Source organism: Cavia porcellus, unplaced genomic scaffold, assembly GCF_034190915.1.
Source record: "Cavia porcellus strain 051 isolate PalLab524CR breed Dunkin Hartley unplaced genomic scaffold, mCavPor4.1 scaffold_1, whole genome shotgun sequence".
NCBI lineage: Eukaryota > Metazoa > Chordata > Mammalia > Rodentia > Caviidae > Cavia > Cavia porcellus.
Window position 1 is genome coordinate 235836075 of NW_026947484.1, and position 18019 is coordinate 235854093.

The 18019-nt window shown below is 53.5% G+C and overlaps 1 protein-coding gene across 4 annotated transcripts in view; it reads right to left on the reverse strand.

Annotated features, from left to right (window-relative positions):
• Positions 1–18019, reverse strand: part of Efr3b (EFR3 homolog B) — an 81140-nt gene that overhangs the window by 15603 nt on the left and 47518 nt on the right. For 2 of the 4 annotated variants that reach the window (XM_023566314.2, XM_063231408.1), the window contains exons 5-12: positions 9055–9176; positions 6073–6222; positions 4750–4884; positions 4280–4358; positions 3513–3648; positions 3233–3394; positions 1398–1509; positions 1061–1112 (exon numbers count right to left, since the gene is read on the reverse strand). In XM_023566314.2, coding sequence (XP_023422082.2) covers positions 1061–1112; positions 1398–1509; positions 3233–3394; positions 3513–3648; positions 4280–4358; positions 4750–4884; positions 6073–6222; positions 9055–9176 — 948 coding nt within the window. The remainder of the gene's footprint in view (positions 1–1060; positions 1113–1397; positions 1510–3232; positions 3395–3512; positions 3649–4279; positions 4359–4749; positions 4885–6072; positions 6223–9054; positions 9177–18019) is intronic. The other 2 variants (XM_063231415.1, XM_063231412.1) reach the window with 2 other exon arrangements.

The window sequence follows — 18019 nt, forward strand, 5'->3', positions numbered from 1 at the left end:
GTGGAGCCAGGATGTGATATAGCAGCGGGGAGAAGGTCAGTCTCTCTCTCTTGCCAGTTTGCCCTTATAGTTTGCGGCTGCCATGGACTGGGGCCCACCATGCCACCCTGCCTTGGAGCCAATCAAGTATAGACTGAAACCTCCAAGAACTGTAAGAAATAATCCTTTCCTTCCTTCATTTTGGGTGTCGGGTATTTTGTCTCACCAATGAGTAACAAGTACCTGAGACAACGTCTATGGCTGCATTTAATAGCTGGAAAGAGTGATGGTGAGATTGATCTAGCTGTGAGACGCCCAGAGCCGGGCCATGGCTGGGCGGAGAGGCCTAAGGAGAGCGCCATAAAACCCTGCTCACGGTCTCTGGGGAGCCGCCGGCCACGGAAGTGGTCTTTAAGGAGACTGGGTCAGGGCTCCAGGATTGGCTACAGGGATGGACAGAAAAGCAGACGAGCTGGCCACACTGGCACATCCCCGTATCTCAGTATCCAGGAGGCTGAGGCAGAAGGATCACAAGTTTGAGTTCTGCCTGGGCAAGTCAGCAGCTTTGCAAAATATAAATAATTAAATAAGCAAATCAGGGAGGGAGGTGTAGTTCAGATGTGACCCTCCGTACTCGGAAGAAAGAAAAAAAAGAAACAAAACAAAGCCATATAAACTGCTGCTGAGGGAAAAGGTGGTGGCTGGGAGATGCAACACACACAAATGCCAAGGAAGAAACAGGAAACTAAGGGACACAGGATCCAGGAAGGTACCAGAAAAAGGTAGGAATCAGAGATTCCATCTCAAGAACACCCTGCTGAGGTGACAGGGTTATCAGTAGCAAAAAAACCAAAAAACCAAAAAAAAAAAAACCACCTTTGTGGAACTAGACAAGGCATTTGCCCTGCTCCAGTTGACCCCTAGTTTGGTGGAGCCAACCTGGCTAGTGGGCTTCAGCCTCACTCATCCCGTAGGCTGGACATACAGGGTGTGACTTGAACAACTGGACACGGTGGTCTTCTTTAGTTTCTGGGACAGCGCTGTGTCCTGCAGAGGCAGAGCAGGAATAGGATGAACTCACCTGAAGGAGGGATTTCAGCAGCATAATTTGGGTCAGCCGGTTCCTGTTCTCCCTGCGGACCAGAGACGCACACACTCACCAGGCTGGAGATGCAGTGCAGACCCCACACCGCCCACTTGGTTCTCTCCATGAGGCTGATCTCTGCTACCCAGGACCATGACTGCCAGAACAGGAAGCACATCAAGGAATTAAGGGCTCCCTGAAGGGGTTCTGTGGGATCTGAGGGTCCCAACTGCTGCTGAGGAATTGGGCAGTGAAAGGAGGGAAGAGAGAGCTGAACCTTCAGCAAGTGAGAGCAGGAAACCCAGGAGCGGAGCAGAGCGGGAAGGAAGCTCACCCTGTCCTGCCGGAGTCCACCACATGGTGCAGGGAGGGCAGCGGCACCTTGCTCATTATGAAGAGGATCACCTCGGAGCGCTGGTAGGTGGGCAGCGTGCTGGCAAAGGAGCCTGTGGGCAGAGGGGCGCAGAATGACGGCCCTGGTGAGGAGGCCTACAGCCTTGGGGTTGCTCCTGGCTCAGTGGAGCAGGTCATCGAGTTGGGTGGACCAAGAGGAGCTGGCTGGGGAGGTGGTGTACGTGTGAGTGGCCTCTGCAGGAAGAGGCCAGAGCTCCCTTTCAGCTCCTGGTTTGTCCCTTCCTGTGCTTCAGGCCTAAGCTCCTTTACTGGAGAAGGGAGGATGGAGATGATGGGCACGGGACAGGGCAGGGGCTCCTTTACCCGCCGGGCCCTGTTTCTGCTGCAGGCTGGTTCCCTGGGGCAGGCTCTGCCTCAGCGCAGCTCCGGACGGAATCAATCCTGCCCTGCCGCCTTCTCCAATTGGAGGGAGGCTCCGGGCAGGAACGCTCTGAGGTGATGAGCTCCTCACACACTTTTGGGACTACTTTGATGAACTCAGGAGACCGCCATAGTGACAAGAAGCAAAATAACTCCTGGGCATTGACCTGTTACTCACTGAAACCACGATTTGTGCTCTCTTCTGAGGCAGACTCAACAGTAGTTTTTACTAAAACCCTTGACTCTTCACTTGGGCCTGCAAATGCCCAATAGGTAACTAAAGCAGAATAAGGCTTCACCTTCAATCTGTATCCTTCGCCTTAAACCTCGGGATACTGGCATTTCAATATTTTAAAATTGTCACAGAGCAGCTAACTGGCCTTAAGCTTACCTAGCCTGACCCATCCTCCTTCAAGATTTAGCACCATGATAAGAGTGATGTTTAGGGGCTGGGGCTTTAGCTCAGCGCCTAAGCACTTGTCTGGTAAGAACAAGGTTGAGAGTTCAATCCCCAGCATTAATAAAAAAAAAACAAAGTGATATTTAGGATTCCCAGGACACCCAGCCTTAGCTCTGAATTTCAACTGCCCATTGAGGAGAGAGTTTTGAAAGTCTCCAGCTACTGTCCTGAGCCAGTAGTTACTGGAGTCCTGGGAAGGGCAGAGCCTCAGGTGACAGACGGCCAGAAACAGAGCCCAGAGCCATCCTCAAGCCGGGAGGGCTCCCCTGGGGCCACAAAATCAAGGCTGAGATGGACCCGAATCTACCGCAGCAGCCGAGGAAACAGCACTCTGCTGTGGGGTGCACACCAGTTTGAACCCCCTTGTAATGCCCTCCAGCTACTGTGCAAAGCGGAGCCCTCTCGCTTCCGGTTAACGACGTGGCCTCTCAGCGTGTACTTTAGTGCTTCAGAGTTTTCCTTTTTACTACAGCAAGGACCCACGCTAGGCAGAGACAGGCGCACACGCAGTTTCCCTGTGGCCCCCTCGCCCTCCTCCTCTTTAGTCCCCAAAGCAGGAGGTGGGTGTAAGGTGGGCGGAAAGAGTTGCGTCTCTGACCAGAAGCCCAGGCTAGGAAACCTGTCCAGCCTATTTTGTGTTCTCGCCCCGGGCCTGCCTGGGCCAGGGCATAGATATGATGGCTGACTGTATTCCTCAGTGTCCCTGAATGACACAGGAACTACAACCGAGGCCTCCTGGCAAACGGGTCTCCCTGTCCAGTTCCTCCCCACCCCTGGGGTCCCGCCCACCACCAGCCCCTCCCTCGACCCTCTGGCCCCGCCCACCACCAGCCCCTCCCTCGACCCTCTGGCCCCGCCCACCACCAAACCAGACCCCGCCTAGGGCCACGCCCATCATAAGCCCCTCCCCCGACCCTCCGGCCCCGCCCCCGCACCGATGGTCTTGATGACGGCCTCCTGGAACATGCGCTCCTCGTGCTCCTTGATGATCTTGGTGCCCAGGCTCAGCGCCCCATCGTAGCTCCCCGTCAGCGCGTAGTCGATGCTGAGCCGCAGCTGCCTCAGCAGCGTGTTAAACATCTCCAGCACCGTGGGCCCTGGGGCAGCGGGATGGGAGGCCCCCAATCAGAGCGGCCTCTCGCCCTGCGCTTCTGCAGGGCAGTGCCCTGGCACAGGGCCCGGCCCGCCGGCCCTCGTTCGCTCGGGGCCCCTTACCCACAGAGCCGGTGGCGGCGATGACCGCAGCTTCCGACAGGACCTCCACGATGCCCGCGCGCACCGTCGCCGCGCTGCGGCTGTTGGCATCCAGGTGGCTCAGGAGCTGCTGGATAACCAGGTGGGAGTGCTGCGGCTGGGGGGAGGAAGACACGCTGGTCCCCAAACACCAACCCCCGCGTGGCCAGGCGGCCTCTCCTGGGACCCGGCCGCTGGAGTACGGAAGCTGCCAGAGGCCTGGGGACACTGGGTGGCGCCGGTCCCAGGGTTCCTCTCTTGCCGCCCTCTATCCTGGACCATCGAGGACAGCCAGACACCAGTGAAGACCAGCCCTTCACATTTTCCCGGTCTCTTTCACTTTAACGCCCATTTAAAAATATTTTGTTTTCCATTTCCCCTGGCCCAGAGACAATGTAAGCTCCTATGACACTGTACACAGCAAGGTAGCATGGAAATGGAGCCTGCGTGTGTCCTAACGTGACACCGTCACAGAGGCCAGGCCAACGATCTGTAAGCTTGTATTCTGAGTGAGTTCTTCATTTACTTTTTCTAAGACTCCTTTTTCGTCACATTTTGTAAAACTATTAAGTCGACTACGACGTACTATGAAACTGAACTGGCCCTTCACCACGGGTGGCCCAAGCGGCCACAGTGCAGACCAGGAGGAGTTAGCAAAGCTCAGAAGACAGCCAGCTTTCACCCTGAGGGACTGTTCTCCTCCGCATGCGCTGTGCCAAGGAGGACAAGCGGGGAGGAGGGTCACTTACCTGAATGGAGTACATGATGATTTTGAAGCAGCGGATGGCGAACACCTTGGGTTCCCACAGGGAGTGGTTATCCAGATGGCTGTGGGGTGGAGGACATCAGGGTGATGTTAGGGAGAAGCTTGCAGAGCAGAGATGAACTCCTGAGGGCCCCTGGCTGTCCCCAGGGAAGGGAGGTGGGCTGTAAGGCAGAGGTGATGGGGAAGGAGAACCCCAGCCCCAGAGCTGGACAGGGACATGGGGGATGGCTGGGCACCTGCACTCCCCACTGGGTGCCCTCCCGTCAGCTCCCCATGTGCCGCCAGTTATGGCTTTGCTGCCACAATGCAGGGAACACAGCACCAAAAAGGGACGGACTTGGCCGTGGCATCGTGATGGTGCCCTCTCCTTCTCCCTGCCCAAGCAGTTGGAAGATGCCAGGCCTGGGATATTCCAAGGCTGAGGGCTGGGAGGGGCAGGGCCACTCAGCTCACATGAGAACGGGCTTGATGGCGTTTTTGATGTTGCCGAAGGCTGCCCGGCCCAGCAGCTCCCTCAGGCACCTCTCTGCCAGCTCTGCCGGGTTCTCCTTCTCCTTCTCTGGTGCTTGGAGGGGTGAGGGAGACCGGCTGTGGAAACAGAGCCACATGGGTAAAAGGGCATGCGATGCTGGGCGTCAGGCTTTGTGCACCCCTGGGTTTCTGTGCTTCCTCCATAGGAATGACATCAGGACACGCAGGAACTTGATGCAGCCAGCACCAGGCAATGGGCGGATGTCACGGCCATCAGAAACTGCACAGCAGAAGGAAGCCCAGAGTGGCGGAAGACTGGGGGAGATGGGATAGAATTCCTTTCCTGGAAATCCTGATGTGCCTCTGTAGAGGTGCTTCTGAGCACCACGGGCCGGGAGGCACTGACCATGAGTGTTTCTGCGTACTTAAATGGCACCTAAGTCACAATGAGTGGATCCTCATACTAACGGGGAGGCCTCAGGGCTCCCTGCCCCAAGACCCCCTGAACCTGCAAGGAGAACGCGTCAGTGGCCGCGATTCCGGAAACAGCCACTAGGGGGCACACCACCTCCCCTGCCAGTCTCACCCGGGAAGCAGCCAGAAAGCAGAGGCTGGACGCATCTTTACCCAGCACAGCCAAGGCGAGGCAGCAACGTGATTCCCAGTTTAAATCCCACTTATCTGAAACACTGGGTGGCTGTGGCTGATCAGGCATGGGCCTTTGTTTGTGGTACTAGGGATCGAACCCAGTGCATCTGCACTGCAGTGAGCTACATCCCCAACCTCTTTAAAAAGGCATTTTATGTGTTCAGCCAGGGTCTCTCTTTCTAACTCACTAATTGCCTTGGGCTTGAATTTGTCATCCTCCTGCCTCAGCCTCCCAGGGTGTTGGGATTACAGGCATGCAGCCGCACACCCTGCTGAGTGGGCCTGAAATAGAATTGGGACGTGAGGGCGCTCCAAAGGGGAAGCTCTCACGCAGGGGAGCCTCCAGCATACTTCAAGCCTCCCCGGCCTGCTACTTGAGAGACAAAGGAACCCAACTCTTGTCCTTTGTGTGCCCTTTGTGTCCGGGTAGCACACCTGCCCCCAGGGAGGGCAGCATTGTTACTGTCCCCTGCACTATCACAGAGGCGCAGGGGGACAGCAGCCAGCAGACGGCCGACCCTAGGTTCCCGGGAGCCGGCTTTGACTCCTGGCAGAAGAGGCCACGAAGGCACGACTGCAGGCCATGTCCTGGTTTTGCCTTCTGGCCAAGCCGTGAGGCTGGCAGCAGACTCGGTGGCTCCTGTCCAGCTCGCTCACCTCTCTGCCTCCTCCACGTGCTGCAGGTTGAAAAGCAGCGAGGGGACGATCTTGTCCATGTGCTGCGGGTCCCAGATATTGGCCTGCAGTTCATCGTTCACCGTCTTCCTGACCACCCCCTGTAGACCTTTGATGCCCGACATTCGGATTCTGTAAGGAGAGACAGGATGAAGAGCTGCTTCTGAGGCCAGGAGCGCAGGGCAGGGGCTGGGGACACACTGTCCATCCAAGGCAGAGGGAGACTGCCCGCCCTGAGGAACAGGACCTGCTGGTCAGTGTTCTGTGTAGGTGGCCAGCGCCCAGGGAGCCAAGTCTTCTGACCCATCTCAGTGACCCCCAGGCTGCCCTTGCCCTGGTCCACCCTGGCCCCATCCCCTTCATGTTCAAGCCCAGGGCAATTAGTGAGTTAGAAGGAGGGACCCTCATTAGTGCTTGGCCAGGCCAGCAGACCCCCCAGTGCTGCAGGGCCCTCGGGAGGCAGAGGCCAGGCGGGGAGCAGCTAGGGCAGGGTGGCTGCAGGGAGGCGCTGGGCTGCAGGCTCTGTGGGCACAGAGGGCCAGAGCTGAGCTAAGTGGCCAAGGAGCCAGGGGAGATCCAGTAACAACCCAGGGGATGGGGCGCGGGTTCCCTACGCCAGGCCCTACTGTGAGGGCCTGTGGGAAAGAGTCCCCTTTATTGGCCTTTTATTTCAGCCTAAAGTTCCTTTTATCCTCTTTTTTTAAACAAAAATTTTAACCCTTACATGCTTATTATACTCAGAGATGACGTAATTGGCAGTTGGAGTGCTGCAAACCCAGGCCTTTAGTTTTTGTGGGGAAGGAGGGAGCTAACAGAGACTGAACCCCAGGCCTCTGCACTGAGTCACCCCCTCACTGGCTGTTTTAACTTATTTTTTTTTTTTAGGTAGAATCCTGCTAAATTGTACAGGTTAGGCTTCAACTCACTATCTTCATGCCTTGGCCTTCCAGAATGCTGGCCCAGCCCTTTTTATTTTGAGACAGGATCTCACTAGATTGCCCAAGCTGGCTTTGAACTTGTGATCTTGCCTCAGCCTCCGGAGTAGCTGAGATTATATAGGCTGTGCCACCACCCCACTGCAGCTTTCTTTTCTTCTAAACATAATGACTATCAGAATTAATAATTCTAATTGCATGTCTAATTTATATTGGCTCCCCCCACATAACAATCTAAGCACCTTTTAAAAAATATTATTAGCCTTCATAAACACATTAAATGATTATATGATACACTATCATAAGAACTTCCTAAACCGGGACCTGACAAGTTTTTCAAACTGCTTATAATTTTTCTGCCATTACAATAATGTTATGTGGACACCACTGTATAAAATATTCCACTACATCTGTGAGTCGCTTCCATGCATGGAATCAATGAATCAAAAGGTACAAATGAACAGCTCCCGCTATTACCAGGTTACCTGGGCCCAAGCACAAACGACACAGTGTACCATCCCACCGTCCCACTGTCCTGCTGTCCTGCTGTCCCTGCAGCAGCACCGGGCTTGCGTCTTAATATCTGCTCTTGTTTTATGGCTCAGAAAAACCCTCACATCGTGTGGCTATTTCAGTTCACATCCTTTAGGTGATGAGTCACGCTGAGCAGTTTCTCTGAGTGTGTAATTGTCAGTTGTATTTTCAGCTTCCGTTTGAGTGGGGTGACCTGGATGTGACCCTGGGCCTTACCAGGTGACTGTCACGGGGTAGCAGGAGCCTCACAGTGCCTGGAAGGACCCCGAGGCCTATTGGCCACAGACAGGGAGTGATTCCTGGGGAAACACCACGACCCCACCAGGCCCTAGGTCAGAGGCTGTCCGGGCCTGAGCTCAAAGGCATTGCACACTGCTCTGTTTGCCATGCTTGGCTATAGGTCAGGAAGCATCGTCTCAGGACTTTGTGGGTTTACCTGAGAGGCTATATTTCTGTGTGGATGAGTATGGTTCTGTGAGTTAAGCATTTTGACAACTTGAGCATGTGGGCATGGAAGCGTTTTCTCTAACTCAAAATGTTTATCTGAAAGCTCTCAGTCATTCACTCAACAAATACATGTCCAGTGTCTGCTGTCCTCAGAGCTGAATCGGCACAAAATGACTCCTGACCTTCTAGTGCTTGCATTCTAGTGGGAGAGACAATCAACAGGAAGCAGAGTCAGGTGCGGTGGCACAAGCCTATAATTCCAGCTTTCTGGGAGGCTGAGGCAGGAGGTTCACAAGTTTGAGACCAGCCTGGGCAATTTAGCAAGACCCTGTCTCAAAATAAAATACTAAAAAAAGGCTGTGTGTAAAGGTCCTGATGCAACCAAAAATAGTAATAATAATGGTAATTTAAAAACCTAAGAAAATTAGGAAGCCTTTTGACAGGCTATGAGTGTGATGGGGTGGAGGAGGTGGGGGGCAGGATGTAGGACTGCAGAGGCCTGGGGACAGGAGTGTCCCTGCCCTGTTTGAGGCCATCCTGGCTGGAGGGAGTGAGCCAGCGGGAGGAGGCGAGGGACGGAGGTGGCAGTGAGGGCCTGGCTCCATCTTGGGGTGCAGATTTCGCCATGTAATGTGGACGATGGCTGCTTCTGCTGGGAAAGTGCGTGCCCCTCTGAGGCGTGCGTGTGCGTTCTGTCCGTGGCTTTCAGGGGCTGCTACCGTGCGTCTTGTTTTCTGACCACAAGGGCTTTTCCCTGGGAGCCATGAGCTGGGAGCACAGCAGTGCCCACACGTCCACCCACTGTCTCAGCCTGGGGAGGAGCCTCCACAAGGAGCTGGCACACCCTGGGCTCCCTTTTCACTTTGAGGCAGGGTCTTGCTAAGTGGCTAATTGGCCCAGTTTGAGCTTGCCCTTCTGATCCTCCTGCCTCAGCTTCCCAGAGTGCGGGGATGACAGCTGTGCACCACCATGCCGCCTAAGACAGGTTATTTTCCAAGACCTTGGCTTCCCCAGGAGCCAAGCAGGCTCCTCGCCCTCCTGCACTTACTTTGTCTTGATTTCCAAGTCATCGTGGCTCGAGTGGCACATTTCACTGAACCGGGACACGAAGAAGTCATAGCTCCGATGATAGGATGGCGTGTCCTCCTCGATGTTGGCGAACTTAACGAACTGCGGTGTGGAGGGAGAGGACAGTGTGATGGTCACCTGGTACCCTCACTCCAAGTGTCCCCATTTGGCTGCCACGGCGAGCCACGGGACCACGCACCACGGGACCACGTGCCCCGGATCAGCTCCTGTGGCCTTCCTGCTCAGCGCTCCTACAGGGGCCTTCCGGGGGAGGGAAGCAGGGGAGGGATGATGAGGGGTTTCCTCTTCCCCCTAAGGAGGGCAAACCCCCACGGCCGGGAAGCTATTGGGAATAATAACACTGAAACTGTGCAAAACACAAGGTTAAGGCCCGGAGCACCGATGAATGCTGCGATGCAAGAACAAATCTAAAATTTGATTAGAAAGGTGTAATTGCACTTTGTGTTGGAAACCTGGGTAAATGGGAAAAGTGTGCCGTTTCACTTCAGTAAGCCTCAATCAGCACTGCGGGTTCCACGGTGCCGCACGTTTACAATTCTAAATAGAGACTTAATTTCAACTAAATCTTGCTGAGAGAAGCAGGCATCATGGACTAGTTGGAGGAAATTACTGAAATTTTAATATAATTAATACAAGTTGTTTTGTTTAATGGCATAAATTTATTGCCCCAAATGACTCTATAAAGATTGCATAAAGTATATTCTCCATTATTTTGCCCTGTATTATCATTTATTTTTTCCAAATGTGTGCTGATTTAAAAGGGATATACTATCCCCCCAAAAATCTAGCTAGGATATTTCATAATATTCAGTGTTGTCAATCTATGTCCCAATAAAAAATCATTAACTTTTTCTGGGTGAAAATTAGCAGCTTCCCAAAGCACCATTAATTATTCTAGATTATTATTCTTGCACACAATAAGTACACAGCTATTTTCTGCTGACGGGAAGGATGTCAGAATACAAAGCAGAGCAGCTGGGCAGGGTGGCACATGCCTGTACCCCAGCACTTGGGGGGCTAAGACAAGAGGATCACTGTGAGTTTGAGGCCAGCCTGGACTACATCGTGAGTTCAAAGCCAACCTGGGCTATATAGTGAGACTGTCTCAAAAACAAAACAACAAAAATACAAAGTAGACCAAGAAATCTTTCTTCCAAGCTACGTGTAAAATGCATATATGTATAGTTGAGACCCAATGTTCTGATGTTAACAAGTCCAAATGACACTGCTGGCATTGTTGATGTGGCGAATCAGAAGACAGGCATGGTGGTCACTCATGTGGTCACAGGATCACTGATTATCCACAAGTCCAGGAATTTCAGAACCAAGGGGAAACAGGCCTTGGGTGGCCCAGCCTTCCTGAGCCACAGCTAGCAGCACTGGGCTCCCCGGGCAGTACCTCCTGCATGTGTGCAGCCTAGACCTGGCAAGGTGTGGCCCAGACCCAGGGGACACACAGACAGAGTCCGCCAGCAACTCTACCCTTAACAGGTGGTGTGTCCTGCGGGTGGGACACTCAATGTTTTATATTTTGGCTTTCCCACGTGTAAAATGAGCAGCATTTGTTTGTGTGTTTTGTTGAGATAGAGTTTCGCTCTGCAGTTCAGGCTGGCTTTGAACTCAACTTTGCAGCTCAGGCTGGCCTCAAACTTGTGGCGATCCTCCTGCCTCAGCCTCTTGAGTGCTGGGATTACAGGCGTGCACCACCATACCTGGATTCTTTTAAGGCTTTTAAACAATCAGTTACTAATACGATGAGGCAGCTTAAAGTCAGACTTCCTGTGTACACGTTTTGGAATGAAAAAGATTTTTTAAAAATTCAACAGTAAAGAGGGAAAAAAAGTCAAAGACTTCATCTAAAGTGAATGTCAGGAGAACAAATGACCAAACTTTACGTCCAGTGGTTGAGGGTTTGTGATTAACAACTAAGGAGATGTAAGAAACTTCTCGAGTGTCAGGAATGACCTTAAGCAGTTTACACACACCATTTCTTTCACTTCCTAGAGAGAGATGATTTTCTCATCCTACAAAGGCACAAGACCTACAACTCCCAGCACCCAGCTCAGTCCGGCAGGAGGTGTCTGCCTCAGCCCTGCACCTGCTGCTGCAGGCTTTTCCGGCAGCCTCCTAAAAGCCCAGCCTCCTGGAGTTCATTTTGCTTCACTGAGGTGTAGTGAAAATAAAAACCCGTGCATTTCAGGTATACAACTAATGTCTCCACACACATACTGTCTGTAAAATAATCACCAACATCAAGCTAGTTAATACATCGCCTCCCACGCATCCACCACTTTTCCCTTCTCCTCTTTCCCTTCCCTTCCCTCCTTTATCCCTTGTTCCCTTTGTATTTTCTTGTGGTGAGATTTAAGGTAGCCGAGCTACGGAAACAATCTAATTGTCCACTGTCATATGTCACGCATGGCGTACGGGAATATGATTCTGATTTAAAGAAGGAGGTCCTGTCACTTCTGACAATGCAGACAAACCCAGAAGACATCGTGCTACGTGATGTAAGCCAGGGGAATCGGAAGCAGGCAGCCTCCCAGTACAGAGCATGGAGGGAAGGAGTGTGCCAGGGCCTGGGGAGGGACTTCGAAAAGGCATGAGCTTCTCCCGGTCTCTGTCCCTGCCCTGTGCATCCTGCAGCACCGCAGACCTAGCAGCACCCCAACCCGGGGAGTGGGGTGTGATATTGTTAGGGAAAATCTGAGAGCAGAGGAAGTGACCTCACCCTGCAAAGGTGACCTTCCGGTCTTACCCAGCGGCTGCGGTACAGCAGGGTGGGGGCCACTGACCTGCATAGCCCACAGCCCACTAGAGAACCACGGCAGGCAGGGCTCCTTCTGTCCACCTCAGTCTGGCCCACGGATGCTGGTCAGGACCCCAATCCTGGACTTGGGGGAGCAGTGGCACCACGGCCCCATCACCGTCAGCTTTGACTTTCCTCTTCCTCGGGGGCCAGGGGGGCCCTGCAGGATGGAAGCCTGCCCAGCATCTGCCCTGACGGACCATTTCTGTGCTGTCCAGCACATCAGTATTTCAGCTATTACCCCAGCTTCAGAGTTAGGACTAAGATTAAAATCCACATTTTTTCCTTTTTAAATCCATTTCATTAGAAAGTTCCTTGTCAACAGTGAGGGAATGCAGGCGCCACACAGGCGTAGGGAGTCCTTTTTCAAGCATCCACGGCCCTCTCCTGGCAGTTTCTTCTGTCTGTATCTCAGCTGGGCTACCACAGTGGCCAACCCTGCAAAAACACCTTCATTTTTTCTCTTGGGACTGTGTCCCTCAAGTTTTGCTCTTGTGTTTTTTTTTTTTTTTTTTTGGTACTGGGAATTGAACTCAGGACCTTGCACTTGCCAGGCTGGTGCTTGTGCTGCTGAGCTACATCCCTGGAAGGAGTTTGCTCTTCTGTGCTTCTCCCTAGAAACACAGTTTCAAGCCTTCTTTTCATGGCTGGCTTTGACCTGGTGGAGGTTTATGCTCCAACCCACAGCCACACGGTCACTTCCTCTGCCTTGTCAGTGGGTGACTGGAGAGAAGCTGTGCAGAGTGTGGCACATGAGGACCTCTGTTGTCGGGTGGTCACACACGTGGCAGAGCGATGCAGGCACGCTTAGGAAACAGTGCCACAATCTCATGATGACCATGTAGTCACTTAGGGTCAGCTCCATCAGCTCTGGGCTAGGACAGGTGTGGTCTGACCCTTGTCCTTTGCAGAGCACTAAGCCAGGAGCCCCAATAAGGAGCCTGCACCATAGAAAGGGGTGACAGGTGCCAATGAGGTATGGAGTGAGGACAGAGGCCAAGGGCTGGGGTTGAAAGGTGACAACACACCCCCAGGAGCACCATAGAAAGGCTGGAGGTCATCTAGCACAACAGGATCCAGCAGCCACGGCTTTGAAATCAGCAGGAAGTGGCTGGCCCTGCTGTCATCTCATTAGTGGATATGTCGCCTCTTAGGAACAGGTAGTAGAGACTCCCTGAGTCCTGAATAACAGGAGCTGGGTGGATTGGATGCGTGTTATTAGTGAGGTTCCATTTCCCAAGGTTCCCGTTTCTCGGCCCCTTCCCGCCGCAGCACCACGCAGGACTGAACAGCAGCACTTACCGCAGAGGTGCACGGATGCATGCTGAGCCCTCCAGGGAAAGCAGCGCGCTACTCAGAGCACGCCTGGGGCTCCGCTGTCCGCCCTACCCCACCCACTTGATCTGAAAAACAGATTTCAAGCATCATTTTACTGATGCCTGTTCCCTTTGCCCGAACCCATGCTTCGTTCTGTAGGAAGTCCTCAAAAGCCACAAGAGGTGTGAGTCCTCGAGGAAGCTATTCACAGACACTGCAGTTTGCATCAGCAAAAGCCATTCTAAGCCTGTGCCTCAGTCTTTAAAATTCCATTGACCAGGTCTAAGTTGCCCAAGATGGCTTTGAGCGCACGATGCTCCTGCCTCAGCCTCTGGAGCAGCCAGGTGTGCACCACTGCAGCACGCTTCCCTTCCTGCTCCACCATGTATGTCAGAGACGGCAGCAACACGCAAAAGGAGCAGTTCACACTGTGCAGAGCCAGCCACTCCGGGGTGGGCCCCATTCACACTCTGAAGGTGGCAAAATGATGCCCTTCAGTGCCAGGCTCTGAGAGCACTCTTAGGAGCTCTGGACAGGTCGGGCAGCCCTGTGGCAGGACCTCCCCTCTGAGTCCGGAGCCTGGCAGCACAGTTAGACAAGCTGTTTGGGGAGTGCTGGCCCACGGCGTCCCTCTTGGACTTCCCCTCCCCGTGCTGCGCCTGCGGCTTCCAGGGGGCAACAGGAAGGGCCAGATGGGAGGTGTGGTGACCGTGATTCACGATGTCCTGGTCAAGAGCCCACAACCGTTGTGCGGTCTACCTGGGAAATGGGCCAAGCCTGCCTCGATGTGGTTGAGCACTGGGCTTCAGGGTCAGGGCTTCGTTCCCTTCAAGGCAGTGCGGTGCTGGCAGTGCGAGGCGGGGCGGGGGTCACGCTCTGTGTGTGGATCTCAGCTCCTCTGTGGATCAGTCACTCCAGTCTCCAGTCCCCCACTGCCCTATCAGGAAAGTGCGGGCCATAAGAGCACCTGCCTTGTCCCGACTGGCACGGCCGGGACTCTACCAGCCCTGCCTAGCAAAGAACAGCTGCTCCCCGTGCAGTGCCTTCCTATCCATGAGCTCTCACAGGCTTAGACCTGTGTGACCAGTTACTACTTTTTTAAAATGCATGAAACCACAGGAGCTTGCCACCTGCTTTCCTTGCACCTTTGCTAACTCACACCTTACACATGGCTTTTGTTTAAATACTCGTTGCATAACGCATGAAATCATGAAAGAATAAAGTTGAGGGTTTTTTTTCCGAGATATAGCAATGAGGAGGAAAGTCTCCATAGCAACCAACTGCAGATACTGAACATGTGACATTTCAAAGGCCATGGGCGCTGCTAGGGCCACCCGTTCAAGATCAAAGTTCCAGCTCTCTATATACAACAAAGGATGGCTCCCCTCCAGGACAGGCCGGCAGCAGGAGCCACGATGTGTGAAAGCTGGGGTGACTGAGGGACTCGGTGGGGGATAGAAAGCAAGCTCCACACAGCTTTGACACTGAACACACAGCTCTCCCGGGTCTGCAGCAGGAGGCTGAGCAGGCTGGGCGCACCTTGGCACCAACCAAGACTCTCTGAGGAGAGCTGGCCTTTCCCGCTTCTACAGCTGGATGTTCTGGGCCACCAGGAACAGAACCACAGGGAAACCTATCGGGCAGACACAGGGGCCCACCTCTCTCGCAGCTGGAGGACTGCATGGGGAAACAGGAAGCGCTCCCTGCTTCACCAAGGCAAATCCTAGCTGGAAAGCAGACTCAGTAAAGCACATGGCTTCAACTTGTATCCAGCCTGCTTACTTGCAGTCCTGGTTTTTGTTTTATTTTATAGTACTGGGCACTGAACTCAGGGCCTTTGCATTGAGCTACATCTTCAGCCTTCTTGGCCCTTTATAATTTTGGGACAGGGTCTCATTAAGTCACTAGGATGCCTAGGCTGGGCTTTAATCCCTGATGCTCTTGCCTTAGCTCCCCAGAGTGCTGGGATTACAGACGTGTACTACCACACCAGTCGCTGCTCTGACTCACCAGGATTCCTTGGAGCAGTTTACACTACAGCCAGGAGACAACCCCCATAATGTCATCAATACTGCCAACCTCGACCACTGGCTGAGGCACAGAAATTCCCATCCACCAACATTAGGCTGACCCTCCTTCGAGGGTCTTTGCCAAAGCAGCTGCAGTTCTCAGAACTCCTGGGAATATGTAGTCCTCGCCACTCTGGAGAAGCTATTCCCTCTGGCCGGAGTGCCCCACGCGCCCTGAGGCCTGCAGTCAGGGAGCACAGGCTGCGGGATGGCCTGGCTGCCTTCCTCTAAGACCCTGTCTTTCTGGCACTGAGCCTCTGCCCTGAGTGTTTCCGTGGCCTTGCAGTTCTGGGCTACCTGATGCTACGGAGCCCGCCTCTTGCCCACTGGTAACGGCAGCGCTGACTGAGAGGCTGGCATTGGACACTGCACCATTTCCAGTCCACAGATGACCGTAAAATCAGTCGGTGATGTCATCCAGGGGAGCAGAGTGAGAAGGTGGAGCACAAGAGCCTCGGAGGTCACAGACCTTTCAAGAGCATCAAGAGAATCACTGAAGCAAACAGTATTAGCTTCTCGAGTCTGCTGCAAGGAATGACCACGATTTAGCACTTAAACCAGCGCAGACTTCTGATCTCACAGTTCTGGAGCTAAGAAGCCTGACATGGGCTGCACGGCAGCGAGAGCCTCCAGGAAGCAGGGGTTTCCCTCCTCCCCAGCCCCCAGAAGCCACCTACAGTGGCTTCCTCTTGTGACTTAATCTGTGTTCAAGGACAGCAACGAAGCACCTCTATTCTCTTCTTCTCTGTCCTTTGGCCCCCACAATTAACTCCCTTTCTGACTCTGGTCCTCCTGGGGGCCACTCTTCTAAGGTCCCTCGTGCTTCTATTGAGCCCACCTGGGCAATCCAGGACTCTCCTCGTTTCTAGTTCCTTAACTCACTCCTGTCTGCAAAGTCCCTTTGTCATCTGCAGCAGCTCTCCCAGGGCCCAAGGATGAGGACACGGACACCCTTGTGGGGAGCGTCACTCAGTCCACTGCAGGAACTAGGAAGAATGAGAAAGGCGGGGGAGTTGGGGAGTCAGGAGAATGTGGAGAAGGGCACAAGGGACCGGGATTTAGTCACCAAAGCAGAAAGCCATCAGGAGGAAGTGGGGTGGGAAGCCTGCCTTTTGCACAGCTTCCACAGATTTCTAACTGGCACCACCCTCCTCCAGGTCACACTGAGCATCCCTAACAGCAGGACACCACTCAGTGCTTTCTGAGCCCCTCCAAGAGGGTCAGGGTCGAGACCTGGCTCTCTAGAGGTTTTCCAGAGGACTCCGTCAGCGGGGGTGCTGAAGACATTCCCTGTGGCGTGGAGATCTGTCCTGAGCCGAGCTGGGCAGCTCACCCAGGTTTGGGAAAAAAGCTACAGGCAGCTGGAGTTTGGCACGGGGCGAGGCTTATCCCCTGCTTCTCCTCAAGGCCACAAGGCCACGAAGTCTCAGGACTGAGACTGTCACAGGGAGTGTCTGGTCTGTGCAGAGGCTGGAGCTCTGGTGCAGGGGAGAGAGAGGCCACTGCCCTGGCCCACTCTCGGGTCTGGGGAGAACACAGGTGCTGCGCAACTGGGGATCAGTTTATCCGACCTCTCTGGGCCTCCGTTTCAAGGCGGAGGAACCTAGAAAGGTGAGGGCTTGGTTGAACTCGGTGTTTTCTCTTTTCCTTTTCTCCTCTCCTTCCTTTCCTTTTCCTTGCACAAAATTTTATCCATACTGCGTGTGTCCATCTAAGCAGATAAAAGAAGCTGACTGCAGGGTGAAGCAGGACAGGACCCAGAACCTTCTGTTCCTCCACCCCAGCCTGTTTTGCACCCACAAAACCCCAAGCCCGAAAACGTCGTGAGATCTTTTGACCGTCCTAGGCCCACTTTTCTAACATTATATGAAGCCCTAGCATACCAGCAAGTCTCAAGTGATAAGGAACCAAAGAACACTCCACTCGGGAAGGGGCCAGGAGGCCCCGCCTGGAGGCTGGAAGAGCATCCAGGAGAAGGGCAATCTGAGGAAAGGCTGTTTCCAAGCTGAAGTCTCACTTCATCTCCGTATTTGGCTTGACTTAGGAGAGCCTGCCCTCTAGAGCCTCCAGTCTGCAGCACACGGTCCCTCATGCACCTGGGCCCTGACCGCGCCGCAGTGATGCACTGAGAAGGGAGGTCACAGCACACTGAATTTCCAACTGCAGCTAACAAAACCCCTACCCGGGGCTAGGATGTGCCGTGGGGCAAAAGCGAACCGGCGGCCACCTGCTTCTGCGTCCCCCATGGGTGCGTGATGACTGGTTTATTTTCCATCAGATGTTTTCCTCTAGACTGTAGTTATCTTAAACAAGACAACTAAAACAGTATCTGAAGCTGTTGCCAGGGCAACTTGACAAAAAGACTTTGCCCTCAGCTACTGTATATATAATTTGTCAGAGGCAGCTGGCGCACAGGGAGAGAGACGGGAAGGGAGTAGCTGTCACTCTCTGCTTTGGAAAAAAACAGTCAGAAGACTCCCTCCTGGGGAAACAAACATAGGAAGAACAGGAAGAAAGACTTGACCCAGACAATAAAAATTCACAAGTGTCAGGCTTGGAATGCCAATGGAGAAGCCCTCTGCTCTTCTCCAGCTCCCTGCAGAGAGATAAGACCTGCAAATGGTCCATCTTAGTGGTCTGGAGAATTAGAGCTGAAAGTATGTCCTAAGGGGAGGCACTCAGAGAAGACGAGAAATTAAAGAACACAGCTAGCACATTCTTGGTTGTAT